This window comes from Vidua macroura (genome assembly GCF_024509145.1).
Source record: "Vidua macroura isolate BioBank_ID:100142 chromosome W unlocalized genomic scaffold, ASM2450914v1 whyW_random_scaffold_67, whole genome shotgun sequence".
NCBI classification, from domain to species: Eukaryota; Metazoa; Chordata; class Aves; order Passeriformes; family Viduidae; genus Vidua; species Vidua macroura.
The window spans coordinates 2,216,491-2,241,048 of record NW_026530537.1 but is presented as its reverse complement, the minus strand read 5'-3'; the positions used below and the strand labels follow the sequence as shown (position 1 = coordinate 2,241,048).

General features: G+C 42.3%; 1 protein-coding gene and 1 long non-coding RNA gene across 3 annotated transcripts in view; one reads left to right on the top strand and one right to left on the bottom strand.

The window, feature by feature from the left end:
• The first annotated feature begins 2,337 nt into the window (after window positions 1-2,337).
• LOC128822756 (arrestin domain-containing protein 3-like) overlaps window positions 2,338-24,558 on the top strand; it is a 37,895-nt gene continuing 15,674 nt past the window's right edge. Inside the window, exons 1-2 of the mRNA XM_054004565.1 lie at window positions 2,338-2,822; window positions 7,250-7,331. Coding sequence (XP_053860540.1) covers window positions 2,543-2,822; window positions 7,250-7,331 — 362 coding nt within the window. The 5' untranslated portion in view covers window positions 2,338-2,542. The remainder of the gene's footprint in view (window positions 2,823-7,249; window positions 7,332-24,558) is intronic.
• On the bottom strand, window positions 15,422-23,006 carry LOC128822757 (uncharacterized). Of its 2 annotated transcripts, none has more exons than XR_008441584.1 (2): window positions 22,161-23,006; window positions 15,422-17,014 (listed from the first exon to the last, which is right to left on the bottom strand). It is a non-coding gene; the product is annotated as an uncharacterized LOC128822757 (long non-coding RNA). The 2 variants fall into 2 exon arrangements; XR_008441585.1 differs by lacking the exon at window positions 22,161-23,006 and adding an exon at window positions 21,564-21,671.

Here is a 24,558-nt window from a genome sequence, read left to right as displayed (position 1 = left end):
CTCACAATGGGATGATGTAACTTTATCAGTCATGCAGTGAGCCATTCAATGGCTCATTAACAGAAGATATCTCCCCGGGGGGGAGACATTGTTCTTGGAAGAGATAAGAAAACTGCCCAACTTAACAGAAGATACCTGCCCCACCTCTGACAGATGGCAAATAGAATATATGCTTATCTTACAAGCCAGGACAACTTCAGACACTCCAAGCCTCCCCTCCAGCCAGAAAATGGAGCAATTTCACAGTGGCTTCCCTTACCATCTCCTCCCATTCTCCCAATAGGAACAAGTCCTCCACACACTGCAGTAACCAAATTCCTAGGGATGGAGTAAATTAACCTCTTGCTCAACTAAGCCCTTCTCCCTCTTGTTCCCACTCAAAGGCAAAATACTGTTTACTATTCTCTGTAAGGGGGCATCCCCAGAAAGCATCCCTAAAATCAAGTACTGAATAGCACCAGTGTGACGAAGGAATCCAGCTCAAGATGGTACAAGGATCTAGGACCATGGAATGCCTGGGTTTAATAGTTTCACCTGATGCCTCAGATATTAGCTTTTATATTTTTTTGCTTCTGTACTGCTTTAGTGTGTACTTCTGAGCTTCATATTAGGGGATAGTAAGTTCTCTTCACGCAGTAGGTAGACAAAACAATTCCTTCTCTACCTGAGGACCAAGGACAAATGATCCAAATTTCAGGCCCAAGAGCATAACCAACGGTGGACTGAAGAGAGAAAAACAAAAAGGATAGGACTTCATAAGCTAAAGCTATAATTGGACAAGTAACTCCATGTCCTACGGTAACTTTATGATGCTTGTATCCCCAATCATCTGTTCTGTTTATGCTGGATATTATATTCTGTGCCTTCAAGACTAGTTCTGACAGCGAAGGCGGGGAGAAGAACAAGCACAGATTTTGTTATCAGAGACTGCACTCACTCCTCTAAAAACAACACTCCTCCACATTCTGTGCTGGACTGTGTTGTCTGGGCATGGATGGAGCAGAACACCACGCTCCTTTGCTTTTTAGTTAGTTTAGCCAGCTGAGGCAGAGAAGTTTTCCCTGAACTGGTTTTTTCTTTCCCTTTTCTTGGAACCGTTTGAACCTGCTCCGGACTGGGTACCCGGGGAGCACTGAGAGCTTGCACTTTGTGGCCTACCAGGGCCTACTCTGGGCAGCAGCCTTTCTCAGTGCCAGAGGGACTGATAACAGAGCGACCAGCCACAGGAAAGACTTTCTGAATTTGTCTTCTCTTCAGAGCGGTGAATGAGTTTTGTCATCTGGTTTTGTTCGTTTTGTGTGCTGGGGAGTGCTTTGCCTGTTAAATAAACAGGTTTTTTCCACTTCTCTCTGAGGAAATTCTTCCTGAACCAGTTGGAGGGAGGGGCCATGTGGGTTGGCTTTCTAGAGGGGGGGCCTTTTTGGAGGTTTTCTCCCAAATTTGCCCTAAACCAGGACAAGTATTAAAATAGAAAACTTCACCTTGATAGAGTTTTAAATGTTTACTTTTGCATAATGCCATGCTTTTGTACCCTCACTCCTCAGTTAATGTGCCAGGTGCTGCAAAGGGGGGGAGGCAGGCAAAGGCAGCCGTGCCCCGCTCACCTGCCGATGCCCTGCCTATAATATGCCCAGGATTAGCCCCTTCATGAACAAAAGCTTTGGGCAAGGTCTGTAACTGAGCGATGTGCCGAGCATTTCCCCAGCAGAATCGTTGCGATCTTCACTGTTAGCCAGGCAACTGCCGGCTGAGGGGGAGAACCCGTGCCGTCTGCTTCCAGAATCCGGGGCTTGGTGCCCACCGACTGCTGCCCGATTTCAGCTGCCAGCTTCTTCCGAGACACCTCCCAACCAGCCAGCTAGGATCCCCATGCCGTGCCAGGAGGATGAGATTGAGATGAGATGATGAGATGAGATGAGAATGAGATGAGATGATGAGATGAGATGAGATGAGATGAGATGAGATGAGATGAGAAGGAGATGAGATGATGAGATGAGATGAGATGAGATGAGATGAGCCGAGCCTACGGACAAGGAGCCTTCGCGCCCCCCCCCCCCCCCCCCCCCCCCCCCCCCCGCAGACGTTTTTCTCTCATTTCTTCAGTACGTATTTCAATACCGTACTGCGAACTTGCAGCAGAGCCCTGACTCCACCAGGGAGTGCTCTGACTCTCTGCATGAGACGGAAGCAATAACACAAGAAAAATGAACACGGCAGGAAAGACACGCAAGCAGTGGAGGAAACTGCCGCCACGACTCGCTTCGCGCATGCGCGGGGGTGGTTGTTTTTCACAAAGCTGTTCTTAAAGTGAGCTGGCAGCGTGCGGACCTGCTGCCTTTGTACGGATATCGCAGTGTTGGGCGGCTGCCGTTGTCTTCTCAGTAATTCCAATGAAGCGTTCGTAGGGGACACGTTGATCTTGTTGGCAGGCTCTACGCAGCAGAGGCGTTGTTCAGTGTGAAGTGAAGGTCGCGTTTTGTATGAGACCTTGACATTTTTTTGTTTTCCTTGCAGTATATTTTTATACACTTCGTTAAAAATCATGGTGCTGGGGAAGGTGAAGAGTTTGACAATAAGCTTTGACTGTCTCAGTAACAGCAATATCCCCGTGTATTCTAGCGGGGACACAGTCTCAGGAAGGATCAGTTTAGAAGTTACCGGGGAAATTAGAGTGAAAGCTCTTAAAATTCATGCAAGAGGACATGCAAAAGTACGTTGGAGCGAATCTAGAAATGCTGGATCCAACACTGCCTATACACAAAATTACACCGAAGAAGTAGAGTATTTTAACTATAAGGACGTTCTAGTCGGGCATGCAAGAGGTAAGCTTTTCGCTTATTCATTCACTACATGCAGACATATTTCTAGAAAAAGATGCATCTTTGCTTGGTTTATCCCTCCTTAATATGTAATCTCAGAGCGTTCACTATTTTTAAAGATGAGGAAATGCTGGTTACATTCTTAGGTTGTATTTTTGATTATTTGAACGTTTACTTAAAAGCATGTTGAGGTGCATTTCCAAAGTACCTGAAAACAGGACTTTTTAAAAAGACCTGCCTTTTACCAGTGTTTTCATAAGGATTTGCATTGGTTTTTAATATGTGTTTTGTAATATACAGTGCCTTTTTTTTTTTTTTTTCTTAGCGATATTAGCGTGACTTGTTTCTCTATGGGGAAAATAGCTGTTAAATCAAAACCAGATATGTAGTAAATTATTTTTTTGGTAGCATCCTATCGAATCATAAGTGTAATTAAGATGTACCATTAGACGTTTTGACACATAACAGATACAGGTCTGACTTGCAGAATTATTTTTAAGGTTGATTCATTGTTGGCAGATAAAAGATTTCCTGTGGATTACTTTGATGTGCTATCACCACCGCACCCGTAATTTTCCATTTCTTCCTTTGTTCTAAACTAGTATACTTGTAAATTACTTTAATTTCTTTTATTCAACTCCTCTATGGGGGACCCAGATGTAAAAAGGCCAAATAAGAGGTCATGGTTGTATGAATGGAGCATTGCTTCTGAGTTGAGGAGTTCTGGAACCTGGATTCAATGAAAACCTGGTCTGCTAAGCCCCTATAGAAATGGAAAGTGCTCTGCAAATTCCCTTATTTTTGGGTATGGAAATGGGATATTACATTGTGAGTGGGATTGTGGGTCTTAAATTTGCTAATCTATTGTTTCCATAGTTACGTTGTCAAAGTACAAGGGACTCTAAGCTTGTTATTTCTGAAGTTTCCACCCTTTGTTAGAAGCAGTTCAATCCTGTTTGGGGCCAGTCCTGGGAAGAAGGGAGGGACTATTCCTTTTTTCCGCAGATTGGTTGCACACATCAGGTGGTGGTGATGACTCAGTTCCTAGAACGAGAAAATGTTAAAACTGAGTACATAATTTGGTTGGGTGTTTTGGTGTGTTGTTTTGACTTTGTTGGGGGTGGGGAGGTGGTGTTGTTTTTTTTTTTTCTGTGTGTGTGTTTTTGTTTTGTTTTTAAATTTGAAATATATTTACTGCAGAGATTCTCTACAAATAGCAGTTGCTATCGATTTTAATTATGTTACCGTGATGCAAGCAAGCTCGGGTTGCTCATGAGATGTCTTTCTAGTTCAAATGTTCTTTATACTGCTGCCTTAGAAATAATTCTCTCATGCGAAAAATTCATTCACCTCTGGCTTGCAGATGACAGAAACATGCAAGCATGCAGGAGTCACTCATAGCAGGATGTATCCTTACGAATAACGAGTTCCTATGCTTCTGTCAGCTTAAGCAGCAGCAATGACTTTGTATGTGGCCTGTAGATCCAAATGCTGACCTCGATAGTAGGTGCTTGGTTTTGTCTGGAAAGGGAACAAAAGGTGGCAGGGAAGGGACAGATCTGACACGTTCCGACACCAGAAGCAAGACTGGTGCTGCGTGTGCAGCACGTACAATCTTAAGCAGTTGTCCCGGGACACCACTGTCCTTCCCTTGGCTGCAGCGGCAGGACTATGAACACTCGCTGCACAGAGTGGAGTTTAACTCTACGCCTTGTACCCTACCATAGTCTGGAAGACCACTCCCTGTCCCCGCCTTGTCATTGGCCTGCTGGGGTTTGTTAACCTGTTGCTAAGGTGATGCCAGCCGCTGATTGTAGGGGGCTGGGACGTAGGGGAAGTTCCTTTGCCTACTCTCTAGTGTGTGCTGGGGGGCGGAGCGAAGTGGCTCCAGTGGGCACATTACCTTTCTTGGGAATGCCTACCTCTGGGGACAGACAGAAGTATTCAAGCTCCTGCCATGCACATCCACTGGGCCAGCAAGGAGTTGTGATCAGGGACGGCCGTTGGAACACACGGCCCCACAGCCTCTTGAATCGCTCACTCGGTTATCTCTCCTGGCCCACGCCCCTGGCCAGCACTATCTGTGACCGCCTTTCAGTAATGGTCAGCACATGCTCCTGAGAGAAGTGCAGGATTGGGGTGTCTGCACGGAGCAAGCCGGCAGCATGGCCCTGTGGTATGAGGAGAACGGATGGTGAGGCGTGGGTGATGCCCTCCCCCTCTCTCCTTACATCTGCTGTAGTCAGGCCAGACTGTGAGCAGAGTTGCTGAGCAAATGTAGTGGGGTGTAATGTATACTGTATGTATATGAGTGTTTGGCAGGGGATGTGCTTGTGCCTGTTTTGGCCAGTCCTCTCCTGCTCCAGCCTAGTCTGTGACTGACAGCTCAGTACTTGCTTACCATAATTCTGCTGCTGCTGTTCAGGCTCACTGGGACTGCTGATCTGACAGGAAGTGAAGAAGGGATGAAAAAACGTATGTGCAAGGAAAACACTATTATTTTTAATTAAAACCAAACAAAGCCCTCCAAGCGCTTTTTTAACAACAACAACAAAAAAAAAAAAAAAAAACAAAAAAAAACATTATACACATTGCTTTGGTCTTTCAGTGTATTGAAGATTGTTATTTTGTGACATTACATGCTGCAGGTGCATTTATGTAAATAGTGTTCTAGGGGTTTTATATTTTTGCATAGATTTGTTTCAGCATTTCTGGTGCACTAAAGAAATTGCAGCATCAGCACTTTTGTAGAACAGTGGGAACTAAAAAATCTTAAAATGTAGCAGTGTTCCTTCATGATGCTTCAGACTATTAACAACAGGAAGGGTCTTTTGTGTAATCCCACTATATGTGCCTTTATTATGCCAACCCTTTTGTATATGAGATGCTCAATTATTTTATCTAAATAACTTTCTATTCTGTTGGAATCAGCAGGGTTTTTTCTGGGTTCATGGTAATTATATTGGAACAAACCGCAAATTTATTGGGGCATTTAAAGCAATACAAGAAATCATGACTATAAAACAAGGTCAGCTTTCTCATTTAAATTAGGAAATGTTTGGGTCTTTGCTATCCAAGCAAAATCGAGCTAAACTTTGAGTTTTTGATACATTAACTCTTAACAACATTAATTGGACAGCTTGCCACTTCTTGTGCCCCTGAATTTGTTTGGTACTTTCTAGGTGGTGCTTGTGCACTTTTTTAAAAAATCAGGTTTTGGACACTTGCTAGGCAGGCGATAGGAGGAAGCTGAATTACTAAATGTAATCAGTGTAGCAGAAAATACTAAGATCACTTAATACTATTAGAGAGCTCTATTTCATTTTAAGTTTTAACTAGAAGTCATATCGGAAAGCAGTTTCCATTATGGATCTTTCAGGCAGACCTTGAAATGGCAGCAGTTACAGCTATGTCAGTACTTGGATTTAAGATTATTAAAAATGCCCAGATAATATTGGCTTTCGCATTTATGTATTAGCTTATGCACGTTGTTAGTGATTATAAGTATTTAGATATAGTACAAATTATAACTCTTTTTAGCTGCTTGTTAATATAACATAATCAGCTTAAGTATGTCCTGTCTTGCTCATAGAAATAGTCGTGTAATGAATAAAATATCTATGTATAGCTTATATAAATAGTGGTGTGATGAACGTATTGTACTATAGACCTTAGCAAAACATAAGATGTGAAAAGGCTTTTGTCTAACTAAGAAGAACAGTGTAAGGCCATCCACTGACTGACCCATCCAAGTGATAAGATAACCATGACACAAACCAGAGCACTGGAGGACAATTAGAGAATACCATGTTAAATTTAAGGGGGACATACTAAATCCTTATCAGAGGATGTGAGACAGCAGGATGGAGACATAAGAAGAAATAAAATATATTGACCTGACACACAAGATGTCCTGCAGATAAGCCGGAGTGTAAAGAAGTCAAACAAAGGAGTTCCCAAAATATCAGAAAGTTCGCAAGAATGTTTGAATAATGCATGAAACACATGAATATGCATGTACCTCAGAGATGTAACCGTATAAAGATAACACTGTCTGCGGGTGTTCTTTGGCTGTTGGCCAGTAGCACCTCAGCACTGGAAATATCGTCCTTCTTTATCCTATTATTATTAAACTTTTAAAAATTCTAAGGAGTGAACTCTGTTTTTCACAAAATCATAAATTAAAACAAGTTAACTTCTGCTTTTATGTCAGATGAGTCTTGGAATCTCACCTAACCGTAAAAAGTCTGCAGCTATACATCTAGCAGTTAATACAAATGGTCTGGAGAGACTTGTTTCTAAGACACTGTATTCTTAGTATTGTAAAGAATGTATAAATCACTCTTATTCTGGAAAAGAAACCTATATAATATATTGTGCTATGTAAAATGTTCACAGGTGGAATAGCATATTGGGTTTTTCCCTCCTAGATGATGACAATTCTGAAGAAGGCCTTCACACCATTCATTCAGGAAGGCATGAATATGCATTCAGCTTTGAGCTTCCACAGATGTAAGTACTTGCATGCAATACACAGCTTGTGTGAGAGAAGGCTAAGATACATACCTGCTTGTGGGGGGAGGGAAACCTTTTCAATGGTAGTAGGAGTTGTGCTCAGACATGCAGTAGAGGACATAATCTCATTAAACTGAAGAGGTTGCTTTTAAACTGGTTAAGAGTTGTTCACAAAACAGGAGCTCATTGTTGCCCAGTTGGTTACTCTTTCTTTTGACTGAGGTATGTTGGCTCCTTATGGAGGATTGGATCCCTTCACAGAAGAAGGGAGGGGAACTGGTGTCATTTGAGTCCTGCAGAGGGGCTGAGGTATCTTCTAAATGAAACAAGATTTTACTGGAGCCATGCAGGCCATCAGAACCTAGTGATAACAGCTTAACTGTTCAGGCTCAGTCTGAAACAGATGTGGCAGGCTTAATTGCATTTGAACTAAATAAGAGTTTGTTTGGCTTCTTTTTTTTCTACTTCAAATAGGATGTATGTACTCAGGCTGACCTCTAGACAAAACAGCCAGGATGGAAAAAAACCAAATGGATGGGTGGATGAAGCAAGAAACATTCCCATACCTAATCCTGCTTGACTCAGAAAGCAAAGGTGAAGCAAGAGTGATAGCAGAAGTCTTAAGATAAATTGCCACATACACACACACACACACACACACACACGTTTGAGGTGTCTAATGTATACATTGTGAAGGGAAGATTTATACATAGAAGAGTTACCAACATGGAAATTAGCTCAAACACAAGTTGCAGGAAAATTAAATATGAAGGAACAGAGATAGTCTGGAAATAGATGAAAGAAAGGAGGTAGGAGGAGCCTTTTACTGTAAAAGCCAGGTGCCAAAGTCATTAAGGTTAAAAAAAGTTGGCAGAATATTAGACTGATACCTAATTTTAAAGCTAATAAAACATCTGCTTATTAGAGGGCCTGGCTTTAACAGAACCTGCAGATGATAAATGCTTTTACAGATCAGTTTCCGCAAATAGTGCAGGGCTTTACTGTCGGTATTATTAGAATGCTGAAGAAGATGCATATGTATGGAAACTTTTAGAAGTCAATTTAAGGTTCAGATGAAAAACTCTTATAGAAGAAGTGATAAGGATGATACTGATATTCCCTTGAGTTGGAAGAAATGTTCAAATATGACCACTAAAATAGCAAAAGAATTTATTAAAACACTAAAGGTCTTGTCAAGTGACTTGAAAGAATAACTAGGAAGTAATCTTTGATAATACAGGAAAAAATGAAGGCTGGTAGTAAAAGGCCTGAAGAACACTAGTTTGACACTGCCTCCCTACCATTTCTTGCTATTTTATATCCATGGAATATTTCTAAAATTTATTTAAAACAAAACCAATGTGGTGGTTTGACCTTGGTTGCCTGCCAGCCCCCCATGCAGTTGTTCTCTCATTCTTCTGCATCAACAGGCCAGGGAGAGAAAATAAAATGGACAAGCTTGTGGGTCAAGATAAAGGCAGTTTTAATAAGAAAAAACAAAAACTGTATGCGGAAGCAAAGCAAAAATAAGAATTAATTCACTACTTCCCATCAGCAGGCAAATGTCCAGCCACTTCCTGAAAAGCCGGGCCTCAGTATGTGTAGTGGACACCCCACTATATGGGCTATTATGAGGCAAGTTAACTCTATCCCAGCCAGACCCAGTGCAACCAAATACAAAGCAATAGTGAAAACAACCAATATGCTGACTGACCTTACTGGGTTTTTTTTTTCTTAAAGGATACTGCAGCAGGATGAAACATTGAAGGTTGATTAGAAAATCCTTTCATTTGCGTTATTAAGAAAAAAAGTAATCATTTCAGGTGTGCAAATAGAGATGTCAAACTTGTAGCAGAATGATTCTTTCTAGTAAAGTAATAGCACAGCTAATATTATTTGATATAGAATTTAGGGAGGGAAGCTTTGCCCATAGCTTATATTTTATTATGGTGCATTTCAAGCATAGTGCAATATAAAAATTCTTCCTGGAGATTAAGGATTAAAGTGTTAGGAAAAGACAAGTTACAGTTAACGGGACATGACTGGAATATAAAAATCTTATGTCCTCCATCTTATGATGGTGGGGGGAGGGAAGGAGGAGGAGGAGGAAGAGGATAAAAGGGTAATGCTGAAAGGTTTGACGTCCCTATCCACATTTTTTTCCCTCTCCAACTCCCTAAAAGGACTTTCAGTGTTCAGAGCAGAATAGTCTTTATCTTTTTCATATGTGTGTGTGTATATATATTAAGATGATCTCATCAGGGTAAAGGAAAATTAGATGATGCTCAAAAGCTCTCTCTTCAGAACTCTACACTGAAATATTTAACTACTTTACTCAAGGCAAAACAAACTACAAAAGCATTTAGTTATAGTTAAACCACTGAGATACCAGCCAAGTAAATAATACACAGTTATTTACAGAATACAATATCCAAAATAATAATGGGATGGTACTAATGCTAATTTTTCTTGGTGGTCTTAATTTGACCTTAAAAGGGCATGCTATATGCTGCACTTGAAAATGGCCACTAAAGGATATGTGTATTCTTCTGGCACTTTTCTTGCACAATTCTTTAATTGATTCTTAAAACTTCTACAAAACTACTGTTGAATGAATCAGAGATGATATATTTCCCCAACTTTAACATTACGTTTTTCTGAGATACGGAAATGTTGCAAATAAGTTATGCTTATGATTATACATTAAAAATACAGGTCTTCATATGTCTTGGTTTGAAAGACAAGTGTCTGCCAAGGAAAGCAGGAACCTCCCTTGGAATGGAAAATATGACCCCCTTCCCTCCGAATAATTTTGAAATTAAGGGGCTTTCAGGCAAAGATATGGGAAAAGGAATAACAGTTCTTTACTAGTGTGTGTATACATATAACAAGGCAAACAAACAACAACAATGGCAGCAACAACAAACAGAACCAGAAACCCAGTAACAGCCTTCTCTTGGCTGTCAAGCACTTTCCCCTTTGGTGTAGGGATGGTCACAGCCAGCAGGGATGCTGGTGGCTCCCAGCCAGGCAGGGCAGGTGCATTGATACCCCGTGGCTGCAGGGGGTGCTGTGGCGCGATATTGGTCATCTCTCTGCACGTGGACAATGGAGGGCACAGCCGACAGAAGGGATGGGAAAGGGGCTTCCTTTACAAACTCTCAGGGGCAGCTGATCCCGATGCCCCTCTGCATAGCAAAAGGAGCTGCAGCAGGGACCTCGGAAACAGCAAGCTGGAACGGCAGGGATGAGCAAAATCCCGGAATGGTAGACAAGATGTATCAGAAACTCTGCAACTGTAGCTGGAAACGTGGGGCGTCCTGGCAGGCAGGAGGTGCAGGCTATGTCAGAAACGGGAATGCACTCCCGGCAATAAAAGTGATTTCAGCTTTTATTATAAGGCCTAAGGCATAGGGGGCCCACGGGTAGAGCATGAGCATTCCCAGTCAATAACAAGCGAGGATGCTGCAGGGCCGGCGCTGGATCTTCTTCCTTTTGAGCAGGGATGTTCCTGATGTTCAAGGTCAAGCGGCATGCTCTCACTGACTTGGATGCCCCCTTTTATAATGTTTTTTGTTCCTTTGGATTGGTTTCGGTTGGGATCCTTCATTTGCATGAAGGTTAAGGCCCTGATTGGCTCTTATAGTTCCTTCCAGGCTGGCTCGTTTTTGCTTGAGAGGGTGCATTTTACTTAGGTGTAATACAGTAAGTTGAGTACCGTATTTCTTATAACTACCCTTTTAACCCTTTTTACAATACTGTGAAAAACACCAATCACTTGTTTTAAATTTTTAAAAATTTAACAGTAATAAAATAGTTATAAAAATAGAGTAATAATAATTTAGACAGAATTAGGACAATAAAGCAAAGAATTACGAACATTCGGATGCTTTCCTCTTGAAAGCATGGCTCGCTAACAAAGGATTAACCCTTAAAAGCAATAGCCTGTTGCATATTCATATATCTCATACATGATGTGTAAATTCTTTTCAAACAAAGAGTGTTCTCTGGTTATCGTCAACTTCTTTCCCTTAATCTTGGTGGCTCCTTAAAGACGGAGAGGAGGTGGAAGGATGTTTGTCTTTTCCGATAAGGAGGCCATAACTCCTAGTTGTCTTGTTGCTGTTATCTCTGTGCGAAGAATTTCTTGATTATCTCATCCCTTTCTTGAGCTAGTTAAAAAATATCTTACATCGCACAGTTTCTATTTTAACATTATGTTATAACCTAAAACTATATCTACCACACTATTTAAAAAGGATTAATACAGTACTACAGAATAACTTTCCAACATAACACATAGAGTATTCAATTTAATATTTGCGAAGAGCCAATCATATAATATTCATTTTTCACAATCCTTCCTCTTTCTTTTTATAAATCATTTGGCTTGAGCAATATTCCTTATTTTCTATCCTTTCATTATTTGGTTTTTTTTTTTCACTAATCAATCTCACTTCTTTGAGGGGATCTTCTATATTATTTTGTTTCTTTAACACCATGATCCTTTGTGCTGTTTGAGTTGTGGTCAACTTTTGGTCCATGGGCATGGTCACTACTTGCATGCCTTGGACTACACTAGCGATGAGTTGAATGAAACAAGATCAAACAAGGAAGAAGTATTAGACCAGCTACAGCGCATAAAAGGAAGAAGCCTAACCTCTTCCACCATTCTACTCCCAATACGTTATCCCACCAGCTAGTATTTAGCATTGATTCCCATTTTTGAACTGGTACATGGGCGATTCTTGTGATATCATTGACTATATCCAGAACAGCATCCCCATTGTCATTATTTTTAAACAGCAGTCTGATGTATTGAATTTTCCACAAACACCCCCTTCTTCAGCTAACAAATAGTCTAAAGCCAATCTGTTCTGATACATGGCCACTGTTGTTTGGGTTTGTTGCCTTGATATTAATTCCATTGCCTGACCAGTTTTGTCCGTTATTATCTCTACAGCAGCTTGGAGTCTTATAATACGATTTAACATATAAATTGGGGTCTGATATCCTCAATTCCCATCTTGTGCCCAGGTAGCTGGCCCATACGTTTCCAATATGCATTCAGGGGGCCATTCCTCATCTCCCCATTTCCCATTTTTTGAATCCTCCAATCCAATACCTTTTGTTTCTCTTCAGGTCCTCATATCATAAACTGGTATCCCTAATTGATCTCCATCAGGTCCTGGTAAATGAAAAAATCCTGGCTGTATGATTCCCAGAGTACAGCTCCCTTTCCACTGAGAGGGGAGTTTTGGGTATGCTCTTTTTCCACATATCCAAAATAAGCCATCTGGAGCTTTCCAATAATCATTTTTCTCTTGATCTATATTCTCCTAAAATTTAGAGATTTCTGGGATGCCGAAGTAAGGATTCTTGCCTGCATCATTACACTGAAAAAGTCTAATTTTACTATTTCTTACTATTACTTACAATTTACAATTTACTATTACTTACAATTTCCTTTTTTTATTTTTTCCTGGGTCCAGTACATGGTTGGTTCTTCTGGGATCTACCATACAGAAGTTCCATTACTAACCTTATCTCTTTTACAAGGAGTTTTTCCTACTTCCTGAAGAAACTTTTTCCCATTGCGCCAGAAACATTCTTCCCCTATCACTACTGAACTTAAAATCCACCCTTCTGGTCAGTTTTCTCCACTTGTACTTGTTTGGTTCCATTTAAGGAGCTCAACTGGGCCTAAGCTGCTGCCTTTCCATGGCCATTCTTCTGACATCAAAGCCCCTCCACAGACCCAACAATTGGTTATGTTAAGTTCCCTACTTATTCTTTCCCCCAATTCCACAAACGGATTTTTACCCATTTTTGAGATATCTATTTCTTTTTCTACTTGCTGTTCAAGTTTCGTATACAAATTGTCAGGTGAGATTGGCACAGGTTTAGGTGGTTATGCTGGCTTAGCCGTTTTGTTTATCAGTTGCTCTTTTACCAAATCTTGTGCCTTGTTCCCAATAGCATATGTGAAACAAATCCCTCTCCCCTTTTGGGCATTGACTTCCCATCCTGGTACCACTTATTCCTAAGTTCTCCGCAATCCAGTACTTTTTCCCATTGTGCATGCACTTGCCTAACTTGGATGGGTTATAACAGTGACTGTTGACACGAGTGTGAGAAATAAAAAAGGAACCTCGGTGTCTTTCCATATACAGCTTTTGGTAACACCTGTGACACGACCTTGCCGGTATCCCGAAAGGGAAAAGACAACAAATGAGTGACAGAAAAAGGAATAACAAAGGTCTGGTATGGCTTATACTCCCACCTCCCCTGCCTATGGGGTTGCAACCCACAGCAGGTGTATTTGATCTTCTCGGTGGCGAGTACAGTGTCCAATCCAGTCTTGCTCGCTTCTTCCTTGTCATTTTCTCTTAGCTAATTTCCAAGCAAATTGTTTTCGACACTCCTTAACTATGGTTTCCCACCATTCCTCAGATATTTCCCACTCAACAGGCACTAGTAATTCTCATCCACAAAACAAAGTTATTATTTCAGTTGTTTTGAGTTCTACCTGGATATAGGATAGATTTGGTACTCGACACTTCCTGCAATGAGGGCATTGATTGTGTGAACTACAATACCAATTTCTCCCACAATTCAAACATATACATTTACCCCAACTAGCATGTCCGGTATTTGGGTGAATCAAACAGGGTATATGATATGGTACTGATTGAGGTTGTAACTCATCCTCCTCTTTGTATAAATCACAGGCTAAGGCCAAAGTACAAGAGTTTTCTATCTGAAACAGTCCTGATCCTCCTGTTTGAAGTGGCAGTATTCTTCCCCAAGGAGGTTATCGGAGGTATCTTAGAACTTGTCCAGGTGGTACTTGAAACTACTGATATAAGCTCGGTCTTATTTCCCAATTAGGTGTGATCCTTTGTACGTTTCCTAGATCATTTGGGTCTTCCCAGTTCATTACCACTCATTCCTCGTTTAAGAGTCAGTTTGGTATCACCCAGTTTAGATGTTATCGTCCACTCCTTGGGTTCTTCTACGGGTCCTTTGATTCTGCTGGCGTGGATCCACTCTCGTTCCCTGGTCCAGATCACAGCCTTGGTAGTCAGCAATACCGGAAAAGGACCTTCCCATTGTGGAGTTAAAGACTGTTCTTTCCAGGTTTTTACTAGCACCCACTCCCCTGGATGAATATTATGAATTTTAAAGTCTAAAGGTGTGGTTTGAGGGATCATCCCATTTAACCGCAAATTTTCAAGAGTTTTTGCAATGGTGTTCACATATCCTTTAACACTCATTTCCCCTACTTCATAGGTAGCAATTTCATGTTGGGTGGTCATAAAAGGTAGCCCAAATATAATCTTATAAGGTGACACTCCCAGGTCAGACCTGGGTTGTGTTCGGATCCTCAATAAGGCTAAAGGTAGGCATTGTACCCATGGCATTTGGGTTTCCACTATTAATTTAGTCAAAGTTCGCTTTAAAGTCTGGTTAATCCTCTCTATCCGGCCCAAACTCTGTGGGTGCCATGGGGTGTGTAACTCCCATTTTTTCCCTAAGGCTTGGATTATTTGTTGTAACACTTTTGACATAAAATGCGTTCCTCTGAGTCTATCCTATTAACTATTCCATATCTGGGAATAATCTGTTCCAAAAGGGTTTTACTTACCACGTTGGCTGTGGCCTTGACAGTGAGAACAGCTTCCACCCAATGAGTTAGATGGTCTGTCATTACTAATAAATACTTCCATCTTTGTACTTGAGGAAGTTCAGTAAAATGTACTTGGATACTTTGAAATGGTTGAAGAGCTAACTCACGACCTTCTAATGTTGTTTTTCTCATCACCTTTTTATTTATCCTTTGGCAAGTTATACATCTTTCAGTTACTTGCTTTGCTATGCCAAAAATCCCAATGCACTCATAGTTCCTTAAAAAATGATCACACAAAGCCTGGGTACCCCAGTGGGTTTTCTGATGCATGTCTTCTAATTTTTTCCTAGTAAGCATTTTATTAAGTAATTGTCTCCCATCAGGAAGTTTCCGTTTCCCAGATTCATCTTGCTCTCCTCCAATTGTGATAAATTGAGGCGAATAATTTGATTCAGCCTTTTTAAGGTCAATTAGAATTTTATTAATTACAGCAAGCAGTAGCAAGCAAAACAGCGCTGGGTGGGTAGGGGTCTCCTAACCGCCCCTCCTGCAGTGTCCCACACTGCAGTGCCCCACACCCCACTCCCTTATTCAGTTTCTTTTTATAGTTTCTTGGAGGTTTCTTCATTCGTGTCTTTTGCGATAGCGGTGTGCGTAGCTTGAGCATCTCTCTGCGTCGTTTCTGCGTTGTGTCGAGGCAGGTGATCGCTGATTTCACAATCGGCTTCGGACAGTGATGGGCGTACCTGGAGCACTCCTACGTTGTCTAGTCCGGTGGCCGTTGCCTGGTGGTCGCTGATTTCATAATCAGCTCCGGCCATCCCCCGACATCCTTAGCCTGTGTCTGCAAAAAAGCTACAAAAAGCTCCCTATATGGTGATTAATCATACTTGTGATCTTGCGGTTTTGCAATATGTCTATAGCCTTGCGGTTTGTAGCAGTTGCTTTTTTATTGTCCTCCCCTATCTCCTAACAAGCAGGCTAGTCCCTTATACTTTAATTTTTATATTTCCTCCTTTAATATTCCAATTCTTTTGATGAACAAACAAGTTACCACAGTTTATCACAATCCCCCATTTTCTCTTTTACCATTTTGTTCATCAAATCGCTTTGCTGCTTCGTAGGCTAGAAGTAAAGTGTTCAGCATTGTCCTGACTAGAAACACCACTAGGACAGAGCAATAGAAAACTAATAATTTGCCAATAAGGGTGGAGTCCTAGCCTTGTTTTTGTTACGTAATATCCTGTTTTCCCCTTTTTGGCTTGCTGCTCCCTTGGTGTTTCGGAGGCACTTAGACTGGTCCTTTGAGGGATCCTAGTACTCGGCTGGCAATAGTTGGAGCATTTCAGCATTGTTCCACTTAGAGGGGGCTTGGCCTTTTCCTCTCTGCCTCGCTCGCCGACTCGGGTGCTTCGAGCCGCGAGGTAAACCATCTTCTCGGCAGCAGCAGTACTCGCCTGAGCATCCCCTTTTCCGCTCCTGCCTAGCCTTGTACTGTTCCCAGTTCTTATCTTTGACCAGAGGTGGGTTGCAAGGAATCCCCTTCAGTTCCTTTCGACAACACCCTTTTATTATCTGAGCAGCAAATGGAGTGGGCTCGTTAGTATGAAAACAAGAATATTTCCCACCACTCAGATCCAAAACTGACCCACCGATTTTCCAATTCTCCTATCCTTAGCACAGTTTCAGTTAATTTTCACTGAGTTTTATAGCACTCAGTACAAACCCCAATTGGTGGTCTTCCCCTCTGGCAATGGACCCACCACTGTTCTTGGCAAATTTTACATATAAAGCACACAAAAGGATAACAATCTCCACAACCTTCCTTATTACAAATCACTATATAGTCTTTAGCTAGTTTGTAATTGTATCCCTTTGCTTCCCCTTATGGTTGATTTGGATAATGTCCACAGAGTTCATTAGTTTTTCTTAAGAGTCACTTTCAAGTTCCCAGGCTGGCTAGTCACTCTCCACTGGTTATTTGTGGCAACCGGGCCTTTCACTCGGCTGGCGTGAGTCCACCCCTTTTCGGCCGTCCTGACTGCCGTTTCTGTGGTAAGCAAAACAAGAAAAGGACCTTCCCCACATGGAGTTAAGGAATCTTCCTTCCAAGACTTAATAAGTACTTGATCCCCTGGTTTTATCTTATGGATTGTGATATCCAGAGGTGGTCTCTGTGCCAACACTCCTTTCTTCCTCAATTCCTGCCTTCTGCTCACAATTTGGGTAATGTAGAATTTAATATGAGAATCTTTTAGGCAGGGGTGATCTGTGGGGGCTTCCATATCATAAGGCATTCCAAATAGCATTTCAAATGGGGAGATTCCCACATCAGTTCGGGGTTGAGTTCGAATGTTCAATAAGGCAAGAGGTAGGCATTTAACCCATGACATTTTTGTTTCCAGCATTAACTTTGTGAGTTGTTTCTTTATTTCTCCATTCATTCTTTCCACCCTCCCCGAGCTCTGTGGATGCCATGGGGTGTGATATTTCCATTGAGTCCCCAAAGCTGTCAGGACATCTTTTGCAATTTTAGAGGTGAAATGGGGTCCCCGGTCCGAGTCTAAACACTCAATTAATCCATACCGGGGGATAATTTGCTCTAATAATACTTTTACCACAGTGTTCGAAGTAGCTCGGGCCATAGGATAAGCTTCCACGTAATGGGTTAAGTGGTCTACCAGTACCAATAGATATTTATACCTCCCCACTTTTGGTAATTCTGTAAAATCTATTTGTATATGTGAAAAGGGTCGTTGTGCCAGTTCCCTTCCACCCATTGGTCTTTCTCTTAATTGTTGTTTATTTATTCTTTGACAGGTTAAACATTGTTGGGTTACCTGTTTTGCAAGATTATAGACCCCTATACACATATATTTAATTGCAAATTGGTCAACCAGGGCTTGAATTCCCCAGTGGGTTTTCCTATGGATTGCTTGCAGGACCCTCATTGCTATTCCTTTTGGGAGTACCTCCCGCCCGTCCGGTAGTATCCACTTGCCTCCCTCTTTTTCCTTCACCCCCATTTGGTTTAATTTTTGTTTTTCCTGTACCATGAAGGCTAACACATGGTTAATGGGTTCATGGAACCGGCAATGTTTGTCTTGGGGGTTATCACAGGCACACTCATGATTAATGAGTCCGTGGCACCATCAATGTTCCTTTTGGGGGTTATCACAGGCACACTGTATCGAATCAATCCCGTATGCATCCCAACAAGCCCAACATGGTTCTTCCTCTAAGTCAGCTCCACAGGTGGAGCAATCTTCCCTTTGTGTGACCCCCCCCCCTTTATATGGTTTTAAACTCATTAGAGCTGCCTTTTTCGCCTCCTGGTCGGCTAAGTTATTTCCCCGTACTGAGTTTCCCATCCCCACTTGATGTCCTTTTACATGAAAAATAGCTATTCTTTCCGGACCTCTCAAGGCCTGGAGCACTTTCCGAATTAATTCCCCATGTATCAACCCCTTTCCCTGTGAATTGATAAGTCCCCTTTCTTCCCAGATTTTACCAAATGTATGAACCACCCCATAAGCATATTTTGAATCAGTATAAATGGTCCCAACCTTTCCTCTTAGCAGTTCTAAAGCTCTGAGCACTGCATACAATTCACATGCTTGTGCTGACCAGCTGGGGTTAAGAGGACCAGATTCTATTTTCTTAAAAATTTTCCCATCCACAATAGCATACCCAGATTTCCTTTTCCCTTCAAGGACCCGAGAGGATCCATCTACATAATATCGATATCCTTCCTCTAATTCCTCCTCTTTGAGATCTGGTCTTATTTTTGTTTGTTCCTCTATTTGCAAAAGACAATCATGAGTTAGTCCCACAACTGGTTCCCCGTATAGAAACTGGGCTGGATTTTGTAAGCTTGTGGTTTCAATACTTAACCTAGGAGAGGAAATTAGGATGCCTTCATACTTTAGGAGTTTGGCATCTGTTATCCATTTATCCGCTTTTTGTTGTAGTACTCCACGGATGTTATGAGGAGATAAAACCTTCAGTTCACTCCCAAAAGTTATCTTTCCTGCTTCTTCTACCAAAAGGGCAGCAGCCACTATCGATTGCAGACAGGCAGGCCACCCTCGACTAACAGGATCGAGAAGCTTTGAAAGATATGCCACTGGTTTCTTTCCTCCAGCCCATTCCTGGGCTAACACCCTGTATGCCACCCCTTCCTTGACATTAATGAATAAAAAGAATGGTCTTTTTAGATCCGGGAGGCTGAGAACCGGGGCATTGACCAGTTCAGTTTTTAATGATTTTAACCTGGTCTCATCCTCGGAGCTCCATTTTAATAGCCCGTCTGTTGTTAATTTTTCATACAGAAATTTAACTTTCCCACTAAAATTTTCAATCCATTGTCTGCAATACCCAAAAAGTCCCAGTAACTGCCGAACCTGCCTTTTAGTTTTTGGAGCTTCCAGGGAAAGTATTCCCTGGACTCTATCAGTATCCAATTTCTTAGTCCCCTGAGTCAGCCAGTGTCCGAGGTACTTAACTTCCTCTTCCACGAATTGTAATTTCGACTTTGAAACTTTGAGTCCCTTAAGGCTTAAATAATTTAGGAGTTTTATAGTTTCTTCCCTTAGTTTTTCTTCTTCTTTCCCGGCAATTAATAAATCATCTACGTATTGTAGAAGCACAGTCCCCTCCCCCTGTGAATATTCTGCCAATATTTGTTCCAGAGCTTGCCCAAACAAATTTGGGGATTCAGTAAACCCCTGGGGAAGGACTGTCCACCTCTATTGTTGTTTTCTATGTGTATCCGGGTCTTCCCATTCAAAAGCAAAATAATCTCTAGAAGTTTCCTTAAGGGGACAGGCCCAAAAAGCACCTTTAAGATCTATTACACTATACCACTGGTTTTCTGGGCCAAGTTGGCTTAAAATAGTATGTGGATTGGCTACGACCGGGAATCTTTCAACTGTTCTTTTATTGATTTCCCGCAAGTCATGCACCAATCTGTAACTGCCATTCGGTTTCTTTACCGGCAGGATGGGGGTATTGAAAGGGGACATGCAGGGTTCTAAAAGTCCCTTTTCCAAAAGTCTCTTTATTTCTGTTTTTAGTCCTTCCCTCCCCTCTTTGTGTATGGGATATTGCCGAATCCTGACAGGGATTTCTGGGTTCCTGATAGTTACCTCAAAGGGTTCAATATTTAATTTCCCCACACTGTCGGGGGTATACCAAACTTCTGGGTTAATCTTTTTTTTTTTTCGTCTTCAGCCCGGAGAGGATATAGTTTTACTGTTAGTTCTCCCTTTTTTTTTTTGCCTCTATCCCTATCCCCAACTCGACCATCAAATCTCTCCCTAATAGATTATAATCTGCTTCTGGAACTAGTAAAAATGACCCAATTCCTAATTTAAAATCACTTTCTAAAAGTACATCCTTAATTACAGGTACTCCAAAGGGTTCCCCTTTGGCCCCAATCACCTGTATTATTTCAGGTGAAACCTTACACCCTTGGGGAAGCGTCTGGACAGTTGATCTCTCCGCCCCTGAGTCCACAAGGAACTCATATTCTTGTTGCTGGGGACCTATTTTTAATTTTACCAGGGGCTCTGTTCTTTCTCTTGTCCCCAGCAGATAGAGCCCCCGACCCCCCTAATCTTCTTTGAACTGTTCCTCATCAGCAATCTTCTGCCGACACTCTCTCCTCATGTGTCCCTTCTTCCCACAATAGAAACAGACAATGCTCTCTCCACCTCTCGACTTCCCTTCAAACCAACTCTCGACTTCCCTTCAAACCAACTTCGCTGGACGTCAGTCTGACCTCTGGACTGACCTCCAGTTCCCCCCACCGGGGACTCCGCTGTCCCCCCCCACTGCTGCTAACACGATTCCAGACTGCTTTTTAAAACTCTCATCCTCTCTCCCAACACACACCTTTTGAGCCTCTCACAACAACTCATCCAATCCTCTTGCCTGCCATCCCTCCAACCCCTCCAACTTCTTCCGAATGTCCACCCAAGAATCGACCACAAAATGCACCTTCAAAAGTGTCTCACCCTCTGGGGTATTGGGGTCCACCCCTGAATACAACTGGAAAGCTTTCTTCAATCTCTCCCACTATCCAAAGAGCTGCATATTCGCTCTCCTCTTGGTTAAAGGGCTCTTTGGAGTTAATATATCTATATTAGAGCTTGACAGATCCAATCCTCAAACGACCCAAACACGGGCCAATACAGCTGGTCTCCCCCTATCCGTTTACTCCCCCCAAATTTTCATACAATAATGGATCATTTTAACCCTATCTTTTCCTTTTCTAGAAGGAAAGGCATCCCAATACTTTACCATTAAGCCTAGTGGAAGTTTTACCGAGATTCTCCCACCCATGGGTTCAGCAGATTTACTTTTTCTCTGACCCATCTTCTAGAGTGCCTTCTCACACTCAACACAAACAATACGACAGTCGCTTCCCCCAATTCGTGGCCCACTCCGTCGCCAGATATGGGAAACGCACTACTATGGGGTCCACACTCACTTGGGGAATCTGAGCTGCCAGTTCCCCTCTCACACACACGTTCGCATTCGCTGCACTCCAGGACTCCCACCCCTGACCGAGCGACCGGGCGGACCGGACTACTCACGTCTTTCCGGCGCCTCCGTTTCTCGACCGGGGCTTCGCCCTGTGTGTCTTCTTATTCACCTCAATCACCCCGGGACTACACACCCCTAAACGACTCTTAAAGACCCCGTTTCCGTTTCCGGGGTCGAGGCTTTGTCCCTTTCACATGCACTCCGGAGCCCGCTTGTACGGGGCCCACCGTCTTTTTCACATGCACACGCATTCCGGAGCCCGCTTGTACGGGGCCCACCGAGCACATACACTTATACTAAATTAGTAAGCCGAAACTTGGGGAAGTTTCTCCGGGGATCCCCCGCCCCAGGAACTTTGACGTAGTCCACCTCCGCGTCGGGATTAGGCCCGCTTGCTCTCCTCCTAACCCAGGAGCCTCCCCACCGAGGGTAACTTGACGCCGAGGGGGGTGCAGCTCCCCTCCTCCTACGTCCCCCAACCCTGGATGCTCTTGGAACATTAGTCCCTCAATCCAGCAGATTTGAATCAACCCTGGATGCTCTTGGAATATTAATCCCTCAATCCAGCAGGTTTTAATCAACCCTGGAAAAAGGAGGCCCACCACCCACCGGGAAAAGAGGCCCACCGCCCACCGGGGGCTACTTACGCTTCCTGCGTGTTCACTCTTCCGCGGTTCTTCGTGCACAAAGATTAACGGGGGTACCTTTGCTTGCTACTGAGTTTTAGGTTCGTCGGTAAAGGCCCAAGGAGGAAGCCCCCCCTTAGGTCCACCGCAAAAAGGCGGTGGGGCGCCTCACCCTAGTGGGGCCTCCCTCCCGGGTTTCCTTTATCCGAGTCACGGCACCAAATTGTGATAAATTGAGGCGAATAATTTGATTCAGCCTTTTTAAGGTCAATTAGAATTTTATTAATTACAGCAAGCAGTAGCAAGCAAAACAGCGCTGGGTGGGTAGGGGTCTCCTAACCGCCCCTCCTGCAGTGTCCCACACTGCAGTGCCCCACACCCCACTCCCTTATTCAGTTTCTTTTTATAGTTTCTTGGAGGTTTCTTCATTCGTGTCTTTTGCGATAGCGGTGTGCGTAGCTTGAGCATCTCTCTGCGTCGTTTCTGCATTGTGTCGAGGCAGGTGATCGCTGATTTCACAATCAGCTTCGGACAGTGATGGGCGTACCTGGAGCACTCCTACGTTGTCTAGTCCGGTGGCCGTTGCCTGGTGGTCGCTGATTTCATAATCAGCTCCGGCCATCCCCCGACATCCTTAGCCTGTGTCTGCAAAAAAGCTACAAAAAGCTCCCTATATGGTGATTAATCATACTTGTGATCTTGCGGTTTTGCAATATGTCTATAGCCTTGCGGTTTGTAGCAGTTGCTTTTTTTTATTGTCCTCCCCTATCTCCTAACAAGCAGGCTAGTCCCTTATACTTTAATTTTTATATTTCCTCCTTTAATATTCCAATTCTTTTGATGAACAAACAAGTTACCACAGTTTATCACACTATCTTGCTTAATTATTTTTTCTCTATTTCACTAAACTTTGGAATTTCCAATTTCTCCTTATTTGGAGTTACAATTAACTCTTTCAGCCCCATTTTCTGCTGCATCCTTAGTTTCCTGATCTGCCAGGTTATTTCCTCTTATTTCTGGGGTCATTCCCTTTTGGTGTCCCTTCATATGAACTATAGCTATCTCTTCAGGTAATTTTAATGCCTCTAAAACCTCTAAAATGAGTCCTTAATGTATTAATCCCTTTCCTCTTGAATTAAGTAATCCTCTTGCTTCCCAAATTTTTCCAAAGGTATGTACTACTCCAAAGGCATACCTTGCATCAGTATATATAGTTCCTTTTTTGTGTGCTAAATGCTCCAGTGCTCTTTTTAGAGCATATAATTCACAGGTTTGAGCTGACCATTTTGAAGGTAATTTTCCTTTTTCGATAGTTTGCATGTTTTTTCCATCAACTACTACATACCCTGACATTCTTTTTCCTTGTAGACATCTGGAGGAACCATCCACATAGATTGTTTCCCCTTCTGAAAGGGCTTGTTCTTCAAGATCTTCTCAGACTTTTGTTTGGTATTGTATAATTTCTGAACAATTACATATTAAGTTATCTGCTGGTTCTCCATATAAGAATTGAGCTGGATTTAAATTTCTGCTTACTTCTAGTGTCATCACTGTCTATCAAGATTGCTTCATATTTTAACATTCTAGAGTCTGTCAACCATTTTTCATCCTTCTGGTTTAACACATTTTGAACCGCATGAGGTGTACACACAACTAGTTTACTTCCAAAAGTAAGCTTACGACTTTCTTCTACCAGGATCGCAGTAGCTGCTATAGCTTGAATACATACTGGCCAGCCATGGCTCACTGGATCGAACATCTTTGATAAATAAGCTATTGGTCTCTTTATTCCTCTCCACTCCTGAACCAGAACTCCATGAGCTACCCCATTTTCCACATTCACGTACAGATGGAAGGGTTTTTCTAACGAGGGTAAGCTTAAAGCTGGTACTGAGGCCAGTTTTAACTTCAGTTCTTCTACTTTAACATCATCTTCCTTGGTCTACTTTATATCATCTCCCTCGGTCCATTTCCCATACAAAAATTTTACTGCCTGTGTGTACCCATCAATCCATAATCTACAATATCTCAGTAATCCGAGTAGTTTTCTGATTTCCCTCTTTGAAGAGGGAGGGGGAAGAGATAAAATTCCTGTAATTCTCTTGGGGTTGAGCTTCCAGCTACCCTTACTTATTAAGTGTCTAAAATATTTTACCTCTGGTTCTACAAATTGCAGCTTCCCTTTTGATACCCTTAATCCTTTTTCCCCGAGAAAATTCAAAAGTTTTATAGTAACCTCTCCAACTTCAGCTTCCCCAGGAAGTAAAAGATCATACACATATTGGATAATTTATATTCCAGGAGGAGTGGGGAAACCTTGTAGTATTGTTTCCAAAGCTTGCCCAAATAGGTTTGGAGATTCAGTGAACCCCTGTGGTAATTTTGTCCATCTTAATTGCTGCTTTCTCCCAGTTTGTGG